The following is a 19,116-nucleotide window of genomic DNA, read 5'->3' as shown; positions in this document are numbered from 1 at the left end:
GATTGATTGTGAATTGATTATGAAGCTCCTGAGGTGGCTCCACCATTTATAATAGATGTGAGAGTCTATCTGCTGTATCTGTATTAGCAGCTGTGTTAAAGAACATTTGCCTTGAAATCTGCAGCCATGCAATCCTTATTTCACACTTTCGTGTGGAACCTTGATGCTTCAGAAATAGTAGGAATAACACTGCATTTAGGAGAACATCCTGCTTTTAATCTTTCTGTTAAATACTTTACAAGTGACCTGGATGTGTCTTGATTGTATGGGGGACTGTATGGAGTAAGCAAGCAGGAGCGGGCGTATGTTCCCTACCTGGAAGTGAAAAGATAGTTTGTGCTAACTGGAATTGTGGGAGGTGTGTATATGGTGGCTGTTTTCCTGTTCTGAATTAGTGGCTGCAAGGACGTGTCCGAGTCAGTGTTCTGTGCTGTCTCATGTTGGGGTGTGAATGAGTCACACAGGTTGGACTTGCATTAAAAGTTCCAAGTGCTTGCATTGAAGCATAGATATGCTCTGGGTGTCCTTGCAGCTTTTTTCCTCATTGTGGCTGTTGGTGTGACAGCAGTCACTGACCCTTCTTCTCTATTTGGGGAAGAAGTGATAATCGTGCCTCTGAGGCAGGGCGCAGAGCTGTCAGTCGTGTCCTCCTTGTAGAGCTCACTGAACATGAAATTGCAACTGCGTGTTGATGTTGGTCGTTGTATCTGTTACTGTGAGCATGCAAATAGCCCTGCTTCCTGCAGCTACTTCCTGTTTATCTCTTCTTGCATGCTTCATTGCTTTCATCTTGAAATCCATATTGCCCATGGTTCTTTCCTTTAGCATTTTTAACTGTGCCAGAATTGTAGGTTTGTGGATGTTACGTCCCTCTAGGACTTGGTTAAATTTAATGTAAAGTTTCGGGGGCTGGTGGCATCTGCCTGCTGGGTTGCAGAAGGGATAGCAGGTGAAAGGTCGAAACATCAGTGTCTCAAATGTTGTCATTGCTGACTAGATGCTGGCTGTGCTTTCACTGTTGGTAACTTTGTGTTTATTTCTTCTTGCAGTAATGGTAGGACCTCTAGAAATTTATTGTCACTTAATTTCCATTATTTCATACTGAAATTTTAAGGGAATAATGGTAGAAATTCCTTCCACGATTCAATGATGGAGTAATGTCTTAAAAAGCTTTGTGACTGAGGCCAGAACCACGTTCATTTTGTTTTTTAAAATGTTTACTCTTCTGGAGACACATGGATGTTGCTACAGGGTTTTGTTTTTAACGTACTGCATTATTATTATTGTTATTGTTACTATTTATTTTTTACTTTTTTTTTATTTTCAGACTGCTGATGCAGTAAAAAAAGCCAGAAGTTTCTTGGAATTTGTGGAGGACTTTATTCAGGTTCCCAGGAATCTTGTTGGTACGTAGTGCTTCATAACCTGTAGAAAGGAAGTGCACTCAGCGTGGCTGTGCATAAAGCTCTACATGCAAGTACCCTGTTGGGCTTTCCATTTATATAGAAAGTGATTCATCTTTGAAAATTTTGTACATCAGGGAATTATCCAGAATCTGCATGTTATTTTAACTCTTGAAATGTTTTAAGCATAGCTCTTTCAGGCTTGTACAGTCTGCTTTAATGGCAATGTTTGAAGCTCAGGTTCTAGCAGTGCAAACAAATTATTTGATAAATTAACTGCATAGATATTCTGGTAGTAAATTCCAAAATGTAGTCTGGAAATGCCGTATCTGAGTTGCAGAAATGACTCAGGACAATTCTGAGGTCATCGCTCACTAGAAGGGAGAGTATGATGAAATAATTTGGATAAATAAGTTGTAATACACATTTTCAAGAGTTCTGCTGTTTCACTGCTACTCTGGTTCTGTTTAAAACTTGTATGTGGTGCTGATTTTGGTCAGTGCTTGCTGTTGTGTGTGTGCATGCTGTTTGAATATAATTTCTGAAGTTTTGTCCTATTTGGGCATGGTTTTCATTTATGTGTATGATATGGAAAAAATCCTGGGGGGGAAGAAGTAGAAGGCAGAGGGGAGGGAAGTGATGCACTTCTTCGTACGTAAAAACCTGTTCAAAATGTTTTGGACTTTGGTCTAAAATAACTCTTCTTGCTCTGAAGGAAAAGTTATTGGAAAAAATGGAAAAGTGATTCAGGAGATTGTAGACAAGTCTGGAGTCGTCAGGGTGAGGATTGAAGGAGATAATGAAAATAAACTGCCTCGTGAAGATGTGAGTACTTTATTTCTTCTTACAATTGCGTTTTTATTTTGAATCCTGCAACAAAGAAAACACCAGAAGATGTGCAGAGAGTGAAAATTTCTGGAGCGAGGTGCTGCCTTTCTGCATGAGAGTGGGATTATTGTTCCATCTCACTGTCATTATTCAGTTTATATCTATAGGCTTCATGGCCTATGCATCCTTGTTTTTCATGGCCGACCTGTAGTGGTGATGTTCATTTTAAGAAACCATGGCCTCTGTGCTAGGGCTGTGTGTATGGATTGTTTATCAAAGCCCATCTTACAGCTTTTTATGGCAGTAGAAATTGATTTTTAGGTCTTTTTCAAAATGGCATTGTGCAATAAATCTTGTATGAAACAGCTCGAGAAAAATACTTGCTTCAGGAGCAAAAACTCATCTCCTATGTACAGCGTAGTTGTGTAGCTGTCAACACTGGAAACGCTAATTTGGGGTTGATATATTTTAAATATATGAGAACATGGCATAAAAGAGTCTAAAGATGCTTCATCTTGTCAAGTTGGTGTAATTAACCACTGGGCCTTTGTCAGGAATCTGTGGATGCCTCTACACACAGCTGCTGTGATAGAAACGTGTAGCAGTTGTGTTGCAGGGGCAACCAGTGGTACGTAGAAACTGTATGTCGATTACTTCAGCTGGTAGAATGGGATGTTGGGGACACTATGGGCAGTCTGAAGTCTTACTGGATAAGCCCTTATCCCAATCTGTGAGCTGCTTCTCGTGTGTCTTTGCTGCGTGAGATTCGGTTACCGTTCAGATTGCTTTTATAAATTAAGCATAAAGTATTTTGATGATAATATTCGTTTTGAAAGCAAGATTTTGTGCTTTGTTTCTGTAGGGAATGGTACCATTTGTATTTGTGGGTACTAAAGAAAGCATTGGAAATGTCCAGGTTCTTCTAGAATACCACATTGCGTATCTGAAGGTAAGTGTACTTCAGAAGGGGGGGGAAAAAAAGGTTGTAGAGGAAACTTCTGTTGGAGTAACAAAATATCTGAGTAACAGCTTTAGAAGGGTTTGCATCTGGTCAGCTGTTTTTCTGTTGACTGGGATTTGAGGTTTGGTGCCCTGAAGCCTCCCCTTACGTGTGTTACTTAGGCCTTTTAAAGCATGATTGTGGCTGCTGCTTACTGCCCGTGCTGAAAGAACCGGACTGCAGAGAGCACTGCCTTAAGTGGCACAGGAGAAGTAGTATGTGATGGCTTCCTCCACATCAGTGTTCTGTTGTTCTGACATTACTGCTGTGTTGGTCTAGGATGGAGTTTGTAACTGAGTAGCACAGAAACACTCAACCACTTTAAATAGTTTTGTTTGTGTGGAGTCGTGGTGTGATTGTTACCAAAATAATTCCTTAGTTTGAATCGGGTTATATTGGTTTGCTTTTGAAAGTTGACTCGAAAAAGTGAGGTGAAGCATAGTTAAGAAGGGTAATATTTGTCTTACAAACAGTCTTTAAATGTAGTGATTTAGAATGTAGATGAAGGGACAATGGTATTTTATGGGGAGAAGTAACATTTCTTCCTCTGAAATGTTTTGTTTCCATTTGTGTAGGAGGTAGAACAACTAAGACTGGAAAGGCTCCAAATCGATGAACAACTGCGTCAGATTGGTATGGGTTTCAGACCTTCCTCTGCTAGAGTTCCTGAAAAAGAAAAGGGTTACACAACTGATGAGAGCACCCTCTCCTCAGTGCAAGGTTCCAGATCGTACAGCGGAAGAGGGAGAGGCCGCAGAGGCCCCAGTTACACATCTGGTTACGGTAAGCTAGTTTGGTATTATCTTCAGAGCAGCTATTGAGTGAATCCTCAGTGTGCTTTTGAATTCATCACTTCTTTTTAGGTTTCTTTGTGTGTTGAATAGTTGAGTAAAAGTAGAGTTGAAAATTCAGAGTTGCTGTTTTATTTTTTGCATAGCTCAGAAAACCTGCTTGGAGTTGCATTTTTGCTGAATTTAAGTGTTAAACTGGAAGAGATGAGTAGAGTGAAGTTGGGTAAGATCTTGCCCTCCAAAGGTAGTAGCTGTGACCCAAAACAAAAAAAACCCACAACTTATCTGTGGTCATGGTCATTTGAAGAACCTGAACATGGGCATATTTCACAAAAATATGGTGTGCAGTGAACAGAAGGGGAAAAAATTACTCAGTGAATACATTATAAATTACTCTTGATCTGTGTGCAACTCAGTCCTGTTACAAAATCAAACCAGTTCTTTGCGTTGCACGGTCAGACACAGATCATCGCGGCCGGTCGTGGCATGTTAGACAGGTTAGTTCTGAAATGGTAATGCTTAGTTATTTACTCTTCCCTGGTGGATTGTTTGAATAAATGTAGTTGAGGTTCAGGTTGTTTATATGCACACAGCGTTCAGACTTCCGTTTGGCAATGTGTGTTTTGTTGTTGTTGGTTGGTGTTGTTTTGTTTTGTTTTTTTTTGCTGTAAAACAGCAAGAATTGTATGATAGAGCCATAGGAGTATGGATATCTTTATTCCAAAATTGTTAGTAGGGAGAGTTCCTGGATGCTTAAAATAAATGGTAGGTGTTTAATTTCTTAGCAGTAAAAAACTGTGCAGGTTTGGTTAGCTCAGAAACAAAGGGAAGTTATAAGCAGTATTTAATATAAACAGCTAAATTGAAGCAGCATTACTGCAGCCAGAAGGGGTTGCTTAGCAACAGCCATTAGCTGTAAGGTGGTGAAGTTGTCCTTGGGAATTTCAGAGAAGTTGCCTAGAAACTGCATCAAATGCCTGCAGTGTATGCACAGGAAATAGCATTCAGTCCTTGATTTATCCATGTACATAAATTGCCATTTGAGTAATTTTTGAGCCCTTATTTCTCATCTTACTGCAAGCAAACTTAAGAAGCATAATACTTAGGTAGTTTAGCTGTATGTATGTGTATATGTGCACATTTAAGTGTTTTTATTTATTTATAAACTTGCATCTTTTTATATAGAGTTTATTTTGAATTTGTGTATTTTTATATATATCTATAAAATATTCACAGCTAGGCCTGCTGGTTGAGAATCTGAAACCAGAATACGATCCCAAGTTTCATATTCACTTCCCATTTTCTTTTCCTTCTTGTACAAGGTACAAACTCTGAGCTCTCTAATCCCTCTGAAACAGAATCTGAGAGAAAAGATGAACTTAGTGACTGGTCCCTGGCAGGAGAAGATGACAGAGAAAGCAGACATCAGCGTGACAATAGACGACGTCCTGGAGGACGAGGACGCAGTGTGTCTGGAGGCCGTGGACGTGGCGGACCTCGTGGTGGCAAGTCATCCATTAGCTCTGGTACTGCATCTCAGACGTGTTTTGTTTTTTGCTCCTTGCCATTTTCTCTCTAGCCTTTCAGTACTTCTGAACATTCCCTTTTTACTCTGTAATCTTAGTACACTGGTATTTCAGTGAAGCTCTGTGATATTTTTATCATGCACTGTCATTAGATTTCTGCTCGTACTGATACTCGTTTCCTTCCTCTGCTATAGGCAGCTGTTAATGATGTCACTAAATGTTACAGATCTTTGCCATGCCACCAGTGGTTGCCTTTTGAGTTAAGCTTTTCTTTTAGATACAGGAGAAAAGAAATGAAAGAATAAAATTTAGCACAGTCAAATTCTGATAAAACAGTAATTCGCAACACTTCAGTATCGTCAGCATTACCATCAAGCTAATTAATTGAAAGGTACATTTTACACGTGAACACCTTTAAGTAAAATGGTTTTAAAATGTTCCCTTGAACGTAAGTACCACACTGTGATGTCCCAGAGGATATATGGTTGGATTAGAGCATCAGAGAGGAGCCAGTATGCACAGGACTGTAGCGTTTATACCTGGTCGTAAAGATTGCTTAATGTTTGGAACCACAGATTAAAAACCAGTCGGGAAGATGAAATGTGTCTAACTCAGTATCTTAAATAAAAACTTCTTGTTTGTTCAGTGCTTAAAGATCCGGACAGCAACCCTTACAGCTTACTTGATAATACAGAGTCGGACCAGACTGTGGATACTGATGCCAGTGAATCTCACCACAGTAGCAACCGTCGCAGGAGGTCACGCAGGCGAAGGACTGATGAAGATGCTGTTCTAATGGATGGAATGACAGAGTCTGATACAGCTTCTGTTAATGAGAATGGTTTAGGTATGTAAACGGCTAGTTGATAGAGCCAGAACAAGTTTGTAAGAAAACAGTGTTACCCATGTAAGTGTAGCGTTCATTTCTATTAGTGATGAGTCATTGTTCTGTTAAAGGTTGCTGTCTGATTAAAGGAAGACTTCTACCTCCATGGCTCTGCCATGCAATCTCTTGTTTACTGAGCTCCATTAGTACATTCATATGCTCTTTCATATGCCTCTTTTGTAAAACCTGATGGAGATACCAAAGACTAACTTTGTTTCCTGTTTGTACTGCTGTTTTCATAGAAACACGGTGCTGTTATAGATCAGCGTTCTGTCTGTCCTCCGTTACCTCAGTGTCAGGGTAGGAAAGCTGCTTAAGCGGCTGTTAATTCATCTCTACCCAGTTTCTGCTTAAGTAAATTCTCTTTGATACTTATTGGGATGAGAATATAATTTGTTGTTTAATAGTGTAGAAAAAAAACCTTATTTTGTGGTTGTGGCTAAAATCTGACATATGGTTATTTAATAAATGAAACCTGAGGTCATTAAGCAAATGCCTAAATGTTTTCATGAGCCAGAAGCAAAACAGTAAAATCTAGCTTTTACTTCATTGTGTATGCTTTCAATATAAATATGTTGTTCTTTCAGCCTGTCTTACTTAGCCTGTTTCTTAGCCTGTCTTTTTTAACAGAAGCAATTTAAAATGCTCCATGCTGAAACTGCTGAAGAATATTTTTTCATCAGAAATAGTTCATGGTAAACTTTGCAATTGCAGATGATAGTGACAAAAAACCCCAGCGACGCAATCGTAGCCGCAGGCGTCGCTTCAGGGGTCAGGCAGAAGATAGACAGCCAGGTAATTCGAGTGAAGCTGTGGGTATTCTCAGGTCAAAAGCATGAGAGAATGTTGTGTCTGCTGTTTTACATATAGCTGCTTAATATACAAAGGTTAATAACTAATAAGACTACTAGATAAAGATGAAAGATGTTTCTTATACTAGGAGAACTTTTAAAAGTTCTTAATCTGTCTAATGGAACTAATTTATAATGTCTAACTTTTTGCTTGGAAATACAATTAAAGCTTCTGATCCAGTTCTCATTGAAGTCAATAGGCAGTCTTCTGTTGACTTCAGTAGTCCAGGATCAAGACATAAATGAAAGTTCATGATCTGCACTCACTTGCGTCTGCACACTTGCATTGAATGTGACACAACCTTTTCAGCACTGGCTGAGGAGCAGAGGTGGAATGGCAGGCTGTGGGTGCCCTGGCAGAGCTCTGCGAGGGAACCTGCATGGTAACTGCCAGTCCAGAGCTTGATCCAAACTTCTGCTGTCAGTCTTCAGCTTTTGTGAGCGTTGTAAATCATCCACAAATTGAGGGTGGGACGGAGGAGGAATTTAAATGAAATTGCATGTTTTCAGTTTTTGTTGTTGTGGCTTGTTGCACTTTTGTGTGTACTAACACTTGAGATGTGAAAGGTGAACTAGCTCATTTCAGTAGAACGCCCTGCTCAGAAAACACTTGTACGTGTGTGCCTTAAGGTAGTAGCAGAAGGTCTTCTAGATTGACAGGCTCAAAACATTACAACATCACCCACATCTGTTTTCTGTCTATCTGTGGTGCTCATACGATATTGGATTTAGAAGGAAAAAAAAAAGGCTGTTGCTTTACAATAATTAAAACTTAAGGAGAATAAAAAGTACCCTGTTACACTTCTCAGCATTCTGTAGTTCGGGAACAAAGTTTATAAAAGGGTGGAAGGGATGACTGGCATCTCTACAAAATATGAAGTATTTCTCTTTAAATGCAAGCATTCTAGGAACAGAACCAAATCCCCATAAAGTTCTTGTTTTTTTTCCTGTTGATTTCTTTGTTAAAAATACCACTTCCAATTTCAATAATAAATATTTTTGAAACTGACAATAAGAGCATTGGTAGTTACATGCTTTGTGACAAATGCTCAAATTTAATCTTCACTTATATTTACTACATCTATAGAGAATGAAATGGAGAGAAGGAACTCTTTCCTCCTAAATATGAGGAGCATGTTTCAGTCATTTAGTAGTTTTGTTGGTTTGGTTGTTTTTTTTGTTGTGTGTTTTTTTTTGTTTTTTTTTTTTTTTTTGCTGTAGTTCCTGGGTTCCTACTTAGATATGAGATTAAGAATTTATATTCTTCATATTAGTCGGTTACAGAACATCTCTTAGAGAAGTCTTCTTGTGCAGAAACTCCCTTGGTCTCAGCAATAACACAGGGACCCAGTTAAGAGCCTAGTTAATGTACCAGAGAACTTGTTATGCTTGCTCTGCTGATACGGGATTCTTACAGTTATTGATAAACCCAGGAAAATAGTTCACCTGAATGCATGGCATACTAAATACAGTTGACTGTAATGTTAGTAGATAATGCTTGCCGACTCTAATATGCTTTAGCTCATCAAAGATATGAATGTATATTTAAATTTGTAGTACTGTGTATTCCAAAAATAGAATTGACTCTCAATTGTTGTGGTTACGAGAGGGCAGGATAAGACAAAACCAAGCTACAAGAACATGTGCTGAGGTGGTAAGAAGAAAGGAGGTCAGAGAACCCCTGGCCAGCATCCAGTAAGTGTAGCCATAGCAGTGCAAGCATGGCTGTCCTGCTTTTGAGTACAGGCTCACTCATACAGAGCCACCTCGAGTGCCTGTACGCACAGCAGTTGCCCACCTGCCCACAAGCCGGAGGTGGATTGCCTTTTGAGTACCAGGAGGGTGAGTTCTCTTGTCAGTTGCTTCATGGAAGTAACAACAATTTTAATGCTGCTCTGTCGTAAGTGATAACATACTCTGAACCTCCTCCCCCAATTCATTTTATATTTTAACCTGCGTTCATTTTATTAGTGTGCAGTTCATCACTACTTAAGATAGTTAAAATCCCAATAAAAAAAGTGTATGGATATAAAGAGCCTGCAGTCTTGATGTTCTGAAGCCAGGTGTAGAAATCCCTTCCTTTCAGATAGAATTTACACTCAGGACAGAAACATTATTTTGTTGATGGATTTCAAGATCCTGCCTTCAGATCATCACTGGCTACCACAGATTTTGGTGAAAATTTTACTTATTAACATAACTGATCCTTGCTGCGTAGTTGATAAAACCTGTAAGAGTGAAGGCCTTTTGTGAGGTAGCTCCCAGTGGTAGTGTGACTGTGCAGAATAAGGGTATGAAGTTTTAATGCTAAGTTAAATATCTAATATGAGCATCACTAATTTTTTTTTCCTTGAACAGTAACAGTAGCTGATTATATATCACGAGCTGAATCTCAGAGTAGACAGAGAAACCCTCCGAAGGAGACATTAGCCAAAAGCAAGAAAGAAGCGGTAAGAGGATTTTGAACATACATTTCCTTTTCTCTTCCCTTGCAGGAAAACAGTAAAGGAATGCCTGATTTAGATAAATTTTATTTGAGTGCTCTGAGTTCAAGAACAAATCACTAGAAGTAACACTGGTTCAAGTAAACAAAACTGAGCGCCAGCTGGTAGAATTATCAGCGCAGAATTCAATGATCACTGTAATGCTTAAAGGACTGCGCGTGTTGTATTTATTACTGTAGCATTACATGATAAAATGTGAAAATTAGCACTCATCTCGCTGGATGAGTCTTGAGAACTGATCCTTACAGCATTGTATAATAGAGGAGGGGTGGTAGGATGTTTAGTGACCTGTGTGAACTATTGCAGAAAGAGCTGGCAGTACAGGAATTGTGGATTTGAAATGTTCTGAATGGAACAAAGTGGCATAAATATGTCATTAAAATAATGTTCAAAACCAAAATATTTTACTCCTAAGATGACATTGAATTCACTGCTACTAGTTATTGTTGAATTGAATGAAGTGAGGTCCATTAATTTGTGATAGGCAGTCCTATCTTATTATGGACTTTGAAAAGGGTATAAACTCATCTGTTAACTACTTTTTTGTCTTGGAAAAACTGGCATGGTTCTCTCATACTTCCAGTACAGAAGCATTCTAGAAGTGAGGAGGTAAAAACTAGGATGCCGTGAACGGTTTTACTGATTCTTCTAATGTTGTGTTTTTTTGTGTTTGTTTTTAAGACAAAAGACACGATTGATGAAAATAGCCCTTCTGAAAAGGCAGTGAATGGTCCTGCTACGCCTGCTGTGGATGAGCCTTCTAAATTACAGCACAGCCCTGACGAAAAGAAAGTTACTGTTCAGGAGGAGGGAAATAATCAGGAAGAAGCAGTGCTGAATGGTGTTTCATAAACTGAAGTTCCTAGTTTACAGTTCTTCTACATTACATTTAAAATAGTGCTTGTATAAGCTTGCCAAAGATAGAATATGGATCGCCAGTCTTGACACCGCACTTTCAGTTCCTCCATTTTGGAATACAGAAAGGGGAGGGATCCTGAAGAAATCATATGTTAAACATACTTTGACACCTACTGTGTTATAAATATATCATCAGATGTGCCTTGAGATAGTATATGTAACATTTAAATAAACAAAATTGCTGGCTATAGGAAATGTTATTTTGTTTTCAAAATACGGCAAAGATGTGAGGGGGATCCCTAACATAATACTCTTTATGAAAGCATTAGCTGCTTTTGTTACATTTTTAATAATATGCAACCACTTCTTCACCTGAGGAATACTAGAAAGAAATGCAGTCTAAAATATTTTGCACTGAAATGTAATTTCTCCATTAGTTTAGTCTGGAAACTGGTCTGTTTTAATACATGTTTTTTAAATGCTGTATGTAGAGGAAAAATCTGCAGACCACTGGAATACATTTGTTAAAATTCTCATAATCTGCAGGGATACTGGGTGACATTGGCAGTGACTGTTCTACATTGAGGCTTTGTTTGGTTTATTTATTAAACTGTACAGTATTTAAAAATCAAACATAGCTTTAGTTAACACTAAGCTGAATTAGTCATGTCCATTAAGACATAACCTGAACTACTGAAAAGATCAATTTCCAGAAAGTTTATTCTGTATAAACTACATATGTTAGTCCTTAGTAGAGTATTTTTATTTTTGTTTTGGTTGTTTGATGTGCAATATGTTTTTTTTGTATGCTGGTAGTAAAAGAAAATAAACTTTGATCTTCCATCTGTTGACTGTTTCTATCAGAAATTCAAATTGCTATCGACTTAAGGTTTTCAAGCTGTTAACCACTGCAACTTACCTGCCAGGCAGCTTGAACCTCTTAACTCTTCTGTAAGTTTTCTAACTTTAACCTAACCTTGCATTAAGGTGATAATGTAAAACATCAGTTAATGTATCTAAAAACAGACCGATATTAAAGAATTGCATAACCTGACTAACATATATAGGAACTGAAGTAGGTGTAGCTCCTGTGAAGCCAGACTAGTAATATACTAACAAGTCTTTCTTGCACGTGAAGCAGAAAGATGTGAAGAGAGCTGGGAAGTAAGGAGTTGTAAGAAACCAGAGCAGTTATCACAGTGATGAAAGCTTTACTGCGTTAGAAGAAAAATGATCTTACCTGATTTGGCAAAAAGTGAGAAATGACAAAAGTACTGCACGGTGTGTGCCTTCAGGTGTGTGCATCCGGGTGCTGTACTTCACACAGCTAGGGAAGAGTTGTACCAGCAAGTTTTTTTTTTTCGGGTATTCATTTCATTGAAGGGCATGTGCAATGTAATATGACTGTTAAGGCTAAAGTCTCCTGGAGAACAAACTGTTAAATTGTTATAACTGAAGCAAACATGAAAGTGGCAGAAAGGATGATGGTAGCTATAAGCGGGTGGGAGGGGGTGTGTGTGGAGAAAGATGTTTAACAACAGTCAAGGTTACATGACAGTAAAGAACTTCAGTAGCTTTTATTTGGTGTAGGCCTTGAAAGATGCATTTTGTGAAGCTGCTGCATGTCCTTCTTGTAGGCGTGTGTTGTTTGTTGTTTTTTTTTTTAAGCCTGCTTTAAGTTTTGTAGAAAAGCAGAGTATCCCTGCCTTCTGTAGGTTCAAAACACTTTCTATTTAATGCTTGTGTTACTGATTTTGGTACTCTATTCTAAAGCACATAAGCTTCCTGTATTGTTCTGATATTTCTGAATGGCCGTAGAATTAGACCTCAGCAGTACAGCTACTGAACTTCACAGAGTATGTGACACTACTCATAGTGCTTACTAAAATGGTGGCAGAGTGAATGGTGAAAAAATTAAAGCTCTAAAATCCACTGTATCTACGAGCAGACACTGTTAACCATGATGTATGTTGTACAGTTTTACCATAGTTGCAGAAAGGCTGGAAAGATTCTTGGAGCATGAGAAGACTGTGGTCCCAGTTGAGACACGGAGGACAGCTGCTGGTGTTTTGCTCAGGTATCTTAAATGGTTTATGCAAGTAAAGTACTCCAGTCAGGAAGGCACCTACAAAGCTCGTCATCTGCCTGACCACTCTGAGGCCAACCAAAAGTTAAAGCATGTTTTCAGGATGTTGTCAGGTGCTTCTTGCCTCACCCTGGCAGTGTTCATCAAGCACCTCGCTGGGAAGCCTGTCCCAGTGTCTGACCACCCTCATGGTAAAAGAAACTTGTCTTAATGTCTCACCTGAGGTTCCCCCTGGGCCTGGTACAGCTTTGTGCTGTTCCTGTACATCATGGTATTGGTTTCAGGGTAGAAAAACAGCCCTTTGTTCTGTTTTTTCTCAGGGAGCTGCATAGAGTAGCAAGGTCATGTCTTGGCCTTCTTTTCTCCAGACCAGATAAATCCAGGTGGTCACAGCCCCTTCTCCCTCGACATCCCTCCAGTTCTACCAGCTTTGCTGCCCTCTGGACACTTCCAAGGACCCTAGCATTTTTCTTAATGTTGTGGAGCCCAGAGCTGTAAACTATGTTCCAGGTAAGGCCACATCAACACTAAAGTGGAAGAGACTGGCAGGCTGTGCTTGGTTAATTTGGCTGCCAGGACACACTGCTGCTGAGCACACCGGCCCTTGGCACAACTGGGTCCCTCATGCTGAGCTGCCCTTCAGCCACCTGTCCCCCACCATGTACCTGAGTCCAGCATTGCTCTGTCCCACATGTGGCACGTGGCATTTTCCCTTGAACTTCAAGCAGATGATTGTCCAATGCTCCAGTGTATTTAGATCTCTGCCAGGCTTCTCATCGCTCCAGGGAGTTAGCTTTGTAGCATGAGGTAATGCATAAAACTACAGTACTGACTAAAGGTTTGTAATTTACTGCTGTAAAATCCATTAAGAATTGAAAGCTACTAGAAAATTTGAGGCATTTAGATCCCTCAATAACAGTTAAGAAGCTGAACCATCAAAAATCAACTGAGTATGTTCAGTTTCTTACACTTTATTTCTTCATCCAGAAACAACCACATCACTCTCCTACTGCTTTTTGTTAAGTAATTACTGTTCTTTTCTACCCCTCCGCACACTCTTTCATCACGCTAACTTTGGCATATGACAGAATAGCAGCACGAATTTCAACGTAACTAGTTTAACAAAAATTAGGTAACAGCATGTCAGCATCTGGTAACATGCAGGAAGAATTGGCCAAGCCAAACTACTGCTCTTCTATGCAGAAAATACTTCTGAGTGGCAGCTTTAATCGATTACTGAAGAACAGCTCTGAAAAAACCTTAAGCTTCACTCCCTCACATTTCCCCAAAAGTGACTAAGAAGTGAGCACAGAGGAGTGTAGCTCCCCTGATTAATTTTTCAAGCCTCATTTGTATCAAGTCACTGATAGAGATTCGTACTTGCCTTAAGCTGTTTATAACAAACAATCATTTATACAAGCAAACCCTCTGATTTTATCTCCAATTCATTTTTTAGCTTGGTCTTCCAGTAAATCTTTAGCTTCATTGATTTTGGCTGCTACATATGGAGAACCACCTAGAAGAAAGATAAGCTCATGTCACATCAGATGAAGAAAGCATTTTCTTTGTAGGTCATTACTGGTCCTGCACTACACAAAAAAGAAGTGCGAAAGATACTGAAGTTAAAAAACAAACTGCATTATGACTGAAGCCATTTGAGTTTACACACATAGTACTGCAGTAGCCAGATGCACGGGCAGCTCATCATTAGACTGCTTTAGTTTAACAAAGTTCAGTTTTTATCATTTAAATAAATGAACTGGTCAGTAAGGACTTAATAAAAAGCAGCTTCTTGGGAATACACAAGTGTACCCTCTGCAGATGAATCTCTCCTCCCTATTCCAAAGCTAGGCTACAAACTGCTGCTGCACTGACAGACTAGTTCAGCATTTAAACATGATATGCAAATAACTTAATGAAAATTTTAAAACAGATTTCATTGTGTAAATGCACTGTAATTGTAACTGATCCTGAGCTACAAAGATCTGTAGCACGCGTGCCTTTTACAGGTATTAAACTTAACTCCAGTGCCTTTACTTGATGCTTAATTTAACTTATTTAGGTCATGAAAACATGTAAGATGCTCATGAGTCTTTGAGCAGCTATTTTTAGGTTTTGCATATATTCAGTAGTCAATTTTGAAGTAAGTTCTGCTTAGATATTAACTATGCTAATGATTATTTGGCATTTTAGTGCACAGAAGTAATGAAGTACTTTAAGGAAGCCGTTTTACCTTAAGGACAGATAAAGCAAATAAGTTGCCCTGCTGAATTTTTAAGTATTTTTTACAGGTTTTTTGGTTGTTGTTGTTTTTTTTTTTTATTATTTTTTTTTTATTTAGTAGACAGAGTATTCATATCACTTCTATACAGTTGTTCTCTTCATGGGTTAAAAACATGTATTAGTTGCTCAAAATGAATTACTTTTACTTGCCTTTATCTGGATGATTCAGAAGCATGATTCGTCTATGAGCTTCTCTAATTTTACTTCTGTTGGCTGTAGGGCTAGTTTGAAAAACAGACAAAAACTCACTTGAGGGAACCTGATAAAATCCCCCAGGTCTTTACAAGGTGTCTTACCCATAAGCTCTTTGACTTACACGTATATTAGCATTTAAGTCCTGGAGAGGCTTTCCAAAATGCCTCCTTCCCCAAGAAGACATGTTACAGCAATCTAACACACTGGGCAACATTCACACACACTTGAAGATTTTGCTTATTTAGCTCCCACTGAAAACTGAAAGTCCTGATCAAATCCTGTCCATCCCTGACAGAGCTCTCAAGTGCTGGTGTGAGAATTCATCCTGAACTTGAATACTCAGTTGAAAACAAACAAAGCTGCGTTGTAACATTTTTACTGGGACAACTCTGGAGAGGTTCTTAATTTATTTTAACTCCTGCTATGCAAACTTCCCAGTTGGAAGTTACCTTCAGAGAAGAATGATTCTTAGTCCATATGTTATTACATAAACTTACGTATTTGGTTCTGAGTCTAAGCTTTGGCAGGAACAGTTACCACACTCGTATAGGACATCCAACAGTAAGCGATGGATTTGCCCAACGTGCAGGAAGTAGGCAAGGACAGCACCTTCACATTGAACTTCACCAGAATGACAGCACCCACAGCCACGCTCCCCATACAGAACCAAGGCCAAGTCTAGAAAATGGCATATTTATCAGGGCCTGTGTCTGGCTCTTGAATGTGTCTGGGGCTTAGAGATGTATGGGAGCCTAACCAGAATTCACTTTAGCTGCATCCAGCAGAAAATCCCAACTAAGCACAGAAAATCAAGAGTGGTCTCTCTGTATTTCCTGGCTTGGCAGTGATGTTCTCTGGGGAAAGCAGGCATAGGGCAGTCCTGAGAAAAGAATATCCTTTTTACCTTTCATTTATAATTAATATCCTTTTACCTCACTCCTAGTATTAAGGCTGCTTCTCGTTTAGTCATTTTGGGTTCAAATCCACCTCTGTAATAACCACTGAAGTCCTGAAAGAAAAAACGTGTTAGTTTTAAACACAAAGGTGATATAAGTTTATCAGTTATAACAACTCCGACTGCCTTAGCAGCTGCTGAGCATTGCTCTGTAACAGTGCTGGGCAGCTTCTTTTGTGCTTAGGAGTAAGGAATTCCATTTTCGTTGTGTCATTGAGTACTCACTTCAACTGGCCAAAACAACTCTGCCAGAACAGAATCATTAATGCTGGAGAAGGCCTCTGAGATCACCAAGTCGTACCATCCACCTACTGCCAGTACTGCCCACTAACTATGTCCCAAATTAATCAACCACCACCAGAATCACAGACCGATATCAGTGATACATTTAGTTCCAGAAGATACAACGCTACATGGAGGCCGCAGTCTGCAGCTGCTCCATTTTGTCACCTCGTCGCTAAGATACCGCTGACCCAACGTACCGCTCTGGGCAGGTTCTGCAGCACTTGCTTCATCTGGGGCTCCATTTGCTTCATGGCTCTCAGCGCGTAACGACCTTAAAGAAACCAGCGTTGAACACGTCTCAGTCCGAGGCATCAGAGACACGGGGCAATTCGGCGCCATCGACACCGTTCCCAGAACGCGGATCTTTTCGGCCATAAAACAACTTCGCTCTTTCGCGTGCCGACCTCCCGCAGCCCCGCGCCGGGCGCCGCCCCCACGCACCTGCGAAGCCCGCCGCCGCGATGGTCAGCCCGACCGCCACCAGGGTCCCGGCCTGCAGGGAAACGGAGCGCTCGGTTACCAAAAGCAAAGAAAATAAGGAAGGGCGGCCTGCGGAGCTGGGCTGGGCAGCGCGGACAAAGGGAAACGGCCGCGCCCCGCTGCGGAGCGCCCCGCGCCCCACTCACCATGGCCGCGGCCGCCCCGCAATGCCCGGCGCAGGGCGGAGCGCGCGGAGGCCGCAGCACGCCGTAAAGCGCGGCACGGCACGACAGCTGCCGTAAGGCGGGGCGGGGCTGCGCGCTTCGTGGTGGAACGCTTCTGTGCTCCTTGGGCAAATTGTGCCGATGTGCCTGAGCGCTTCTGGCGGCACAGATCGGTGCTTTGGAAATGCTCTTTGCTCTCCCAGCCTTGCCCCGTCCCGCTGCTCTTTTTTTTCGCTCCGTGCTCCTCTCCCGACACGTCGCCGCAGATTCGGCACGCTTCGCCGCTGCGGGGCCTGCCCTGCGCTGCGTGCTCCCCTGTGCGCTCCCACATGGCCGCGCTTCGGTATTTCATTGCTGAAGGTTGCTACAAAGTGAGGGAGAACTACAGCTGTGGCACTTGTGTTGGAATGCTGTCAATAGCACAGTGCCTCCGCTCTTACTGCGTTGGCCCACGATGGTGGTGGGATGGCAGCAGGGCTGAACCTTCCCCCAGTAGTGCTTACACGTGGCTGCCGTGTGATGGACGGCAGTCTGACAAAATGGTGTCTGGAGTGGAAGCGTGTATGAAGCAAACGTGTGTCACTGAATTACTCCTCCGTGAGGAGAAAATGGCACTTGCTGACCTTCCTTGACACTTGCTGAATGTCGATGGAGAGCAAACAGTAAATGTGAGCAGAGTGTGGCGGTGGGTGGTGCACTGCAGGAACATGAAATACACATAACAGCAGTGTGAAATACACAGCAGTGTGAAATACACATAACAGCAACGTGAAATACAAGCCACGGCCTGGATGGCCAGGCACAGCTGTCATCTCTGCTGGTGTGGATTGTTGCAAGCAGGGCATGCAGGTTCTTGTTCATTGCTGGCAAAAATGCATTGCTAGTGGTAGTGACTGTGTTGAAAAATAGTATTTTGCAGCTGAGAATGTTGTTTATCAAGTAGAGCTATTGTGCTCTTCGTATCTGCTCTAGTTTCCATGGAAATAAATAGGAGGCATTACTTTCAGAGAAACCTACATTTTTTTATCTTCTGTTTAGCTCTGAGCTCACTTAGTGTATGTTATAATTTCATTTGGACTCTGAATTATTTCTTCACCTAAATTTCAGGTGCTTGAAGCAGGATCATTCGAAGTATTTAGAGGTGGTCTCCGATTTCTTTCCTTCCCTGCTACCCATCGAATCATTTGTTGGAAGGGACACTTACAGGCCACGTTGTCCAGCTCTCCTGCAATGAACAGGGACACCTACAGCTGATCAGAGAGCTCAGAGCCCCATCCAGCCTCAACTTGAAAGTCTTGGCAAGTGCTAAAATTTGATTTTGTGAATGGTTTGTACATAAATATTAAGGTGATTTGTCACACAACAGTCAGTTATACTCTTGAACCCTCCTTTCTGAAATTTATTCCAACTGTATCAGTGCTGATAGTTGTCTGTGCTGTGAAACTCATTATATTGAGCGGTAGGAAAACACACTTGTGCCAGTTGTAGCAGAGAAAGTGGAAAAGAGCAAAGCCATTATTTGCACAGCCTTAATGAGTTGTGAATCCTGAAAGGCCCCAGTTTCTAGGTTTCACCATATGGAGATTGTTGCAACATGAAGGCCTTTGCACACTCTGCATTCAGATGTACCTCAGAATCTGCTGCTCTCCTAACTGAAGATGAATAAATGAAGATGAATGAAGAAATACCCGTTCATTCTAGTCTTGGACTCAAAAGAGGTGAAGGAATCCTAATCCTTTTCAGAAGAGAACTTCTCAGCTTTATGACGGACAGTTTTACCTCATGTATACCTTCAGTGTGTAACTTCATTGTCCCCAAAGAATTGGGCCCAGTGAGGAGCACACAGAACCCTGTCAGTTGACACTGAAATGATGGATAACAAGCAGCTTGGAAAACTGCAGACCTATACAGGAATGGTACTTTCTGGTTAAGGGTTCTGTTCTGACATAAAGAAATGCCGTAGCTTCAGGATCAGTTACCACTACAGTGGGCCACAGCTCTCTTCCAAGGCAAGTGTGTGA

At 40.8% G+C, this 19,116-nt stretch overlaps 2 protein-coding genes across 3 annotated transcripts in view; one reads left to right on the top strand and one right to left on the bottom strand.

The window, feature by feature from the left end:
* Positions 1-10,641, top strand: part of FXR1 (FMR1 autosomal homolog 1) — a gene marked incomplete at both ends in the record, with an annotated part of 29,051 nt that extends 18,410 nt beyond the window's left edge. The window contains 9 exons of one of the 2 annotated variants that reach the window (XM_079539554.1): positions 1,328-1,406; positions 2,119-2,228; positions 3,094-3,180; positions 3,807-4,014; positions 5,345-5,548; positions 6,195-6,395; positions 7,149-7,229; positions 9,644-9,735; positions 10,471-10,641. In XM_079539554.1, coding sequence (XP_079395680.1) covers positions 1,328-1,406; positions 2,119-2,228; positions 3,094-3,180; positions 3,807-4,014; positions 5,345-5,548; positions 6,195-6,395; positions 7,149-7,229; positions 9,644-9,735; positions 10,471-10,641 — 1,233 coding nt within the window. The remainder of the gene's footprint in view (positions 1-1,327; positions 1,407-2,118; positions 2,229-3,093; positions 3,181-3,806; positions 4,015-5,344; positions 5,549-6,194; positions 6,396-7,148; positions 7,230-9,643; positions 9,736-10,470) is intronic. The other variant, XM_079539555.1, reaches the window with a different exon arrangement.
* Positions 10,642-14,178: 3,537 nt separating this feature from the next.
* On the bottom strand, positions 14,179-16,709 carry DNAJC19 (DnaJ heat shock protein family (Hsp40) member C19; the record flags this gene model as incomplete). Its single annotated transcript, XM_079539688.1, has 4 exons — positions 16,649-16,709; positions 16,144-16,220; positions 15,167-15,237; positions 14,179-14,249 (listed from the first exon to the last, which is right to left on the bottom strand). The coding sequence occupies exons 1-4, from the start codon at positions 16,700-16,702 to the stop codon at positions 14,179-14,181; spliced, it is 273 nt and encodes a 90-aa protein (XP_079395814.1). The 5' UTR covers positions 16,703-16,709.
* Positions 16,710-19,116: the final 2,407 nt, after the last annotated feature.

The sequence above is a fragment of the Tetrao urogallus genome (assembly GCF_951394365.1).
Source record: "Tetrao urogallus genome assembly, chromosome: 9".
In the NCBI taxonomy this organism is placed as follows: Eukaryota; Metazoa; Chordata; class Aves; order Galliformes; family Phasianidae; genus Tetrao; species Tetrao urogallus.
Note: the sequence above shows the minus strand (reverse complement) of the source record. Positions and strands in the feature narration are given on the sequence as shown.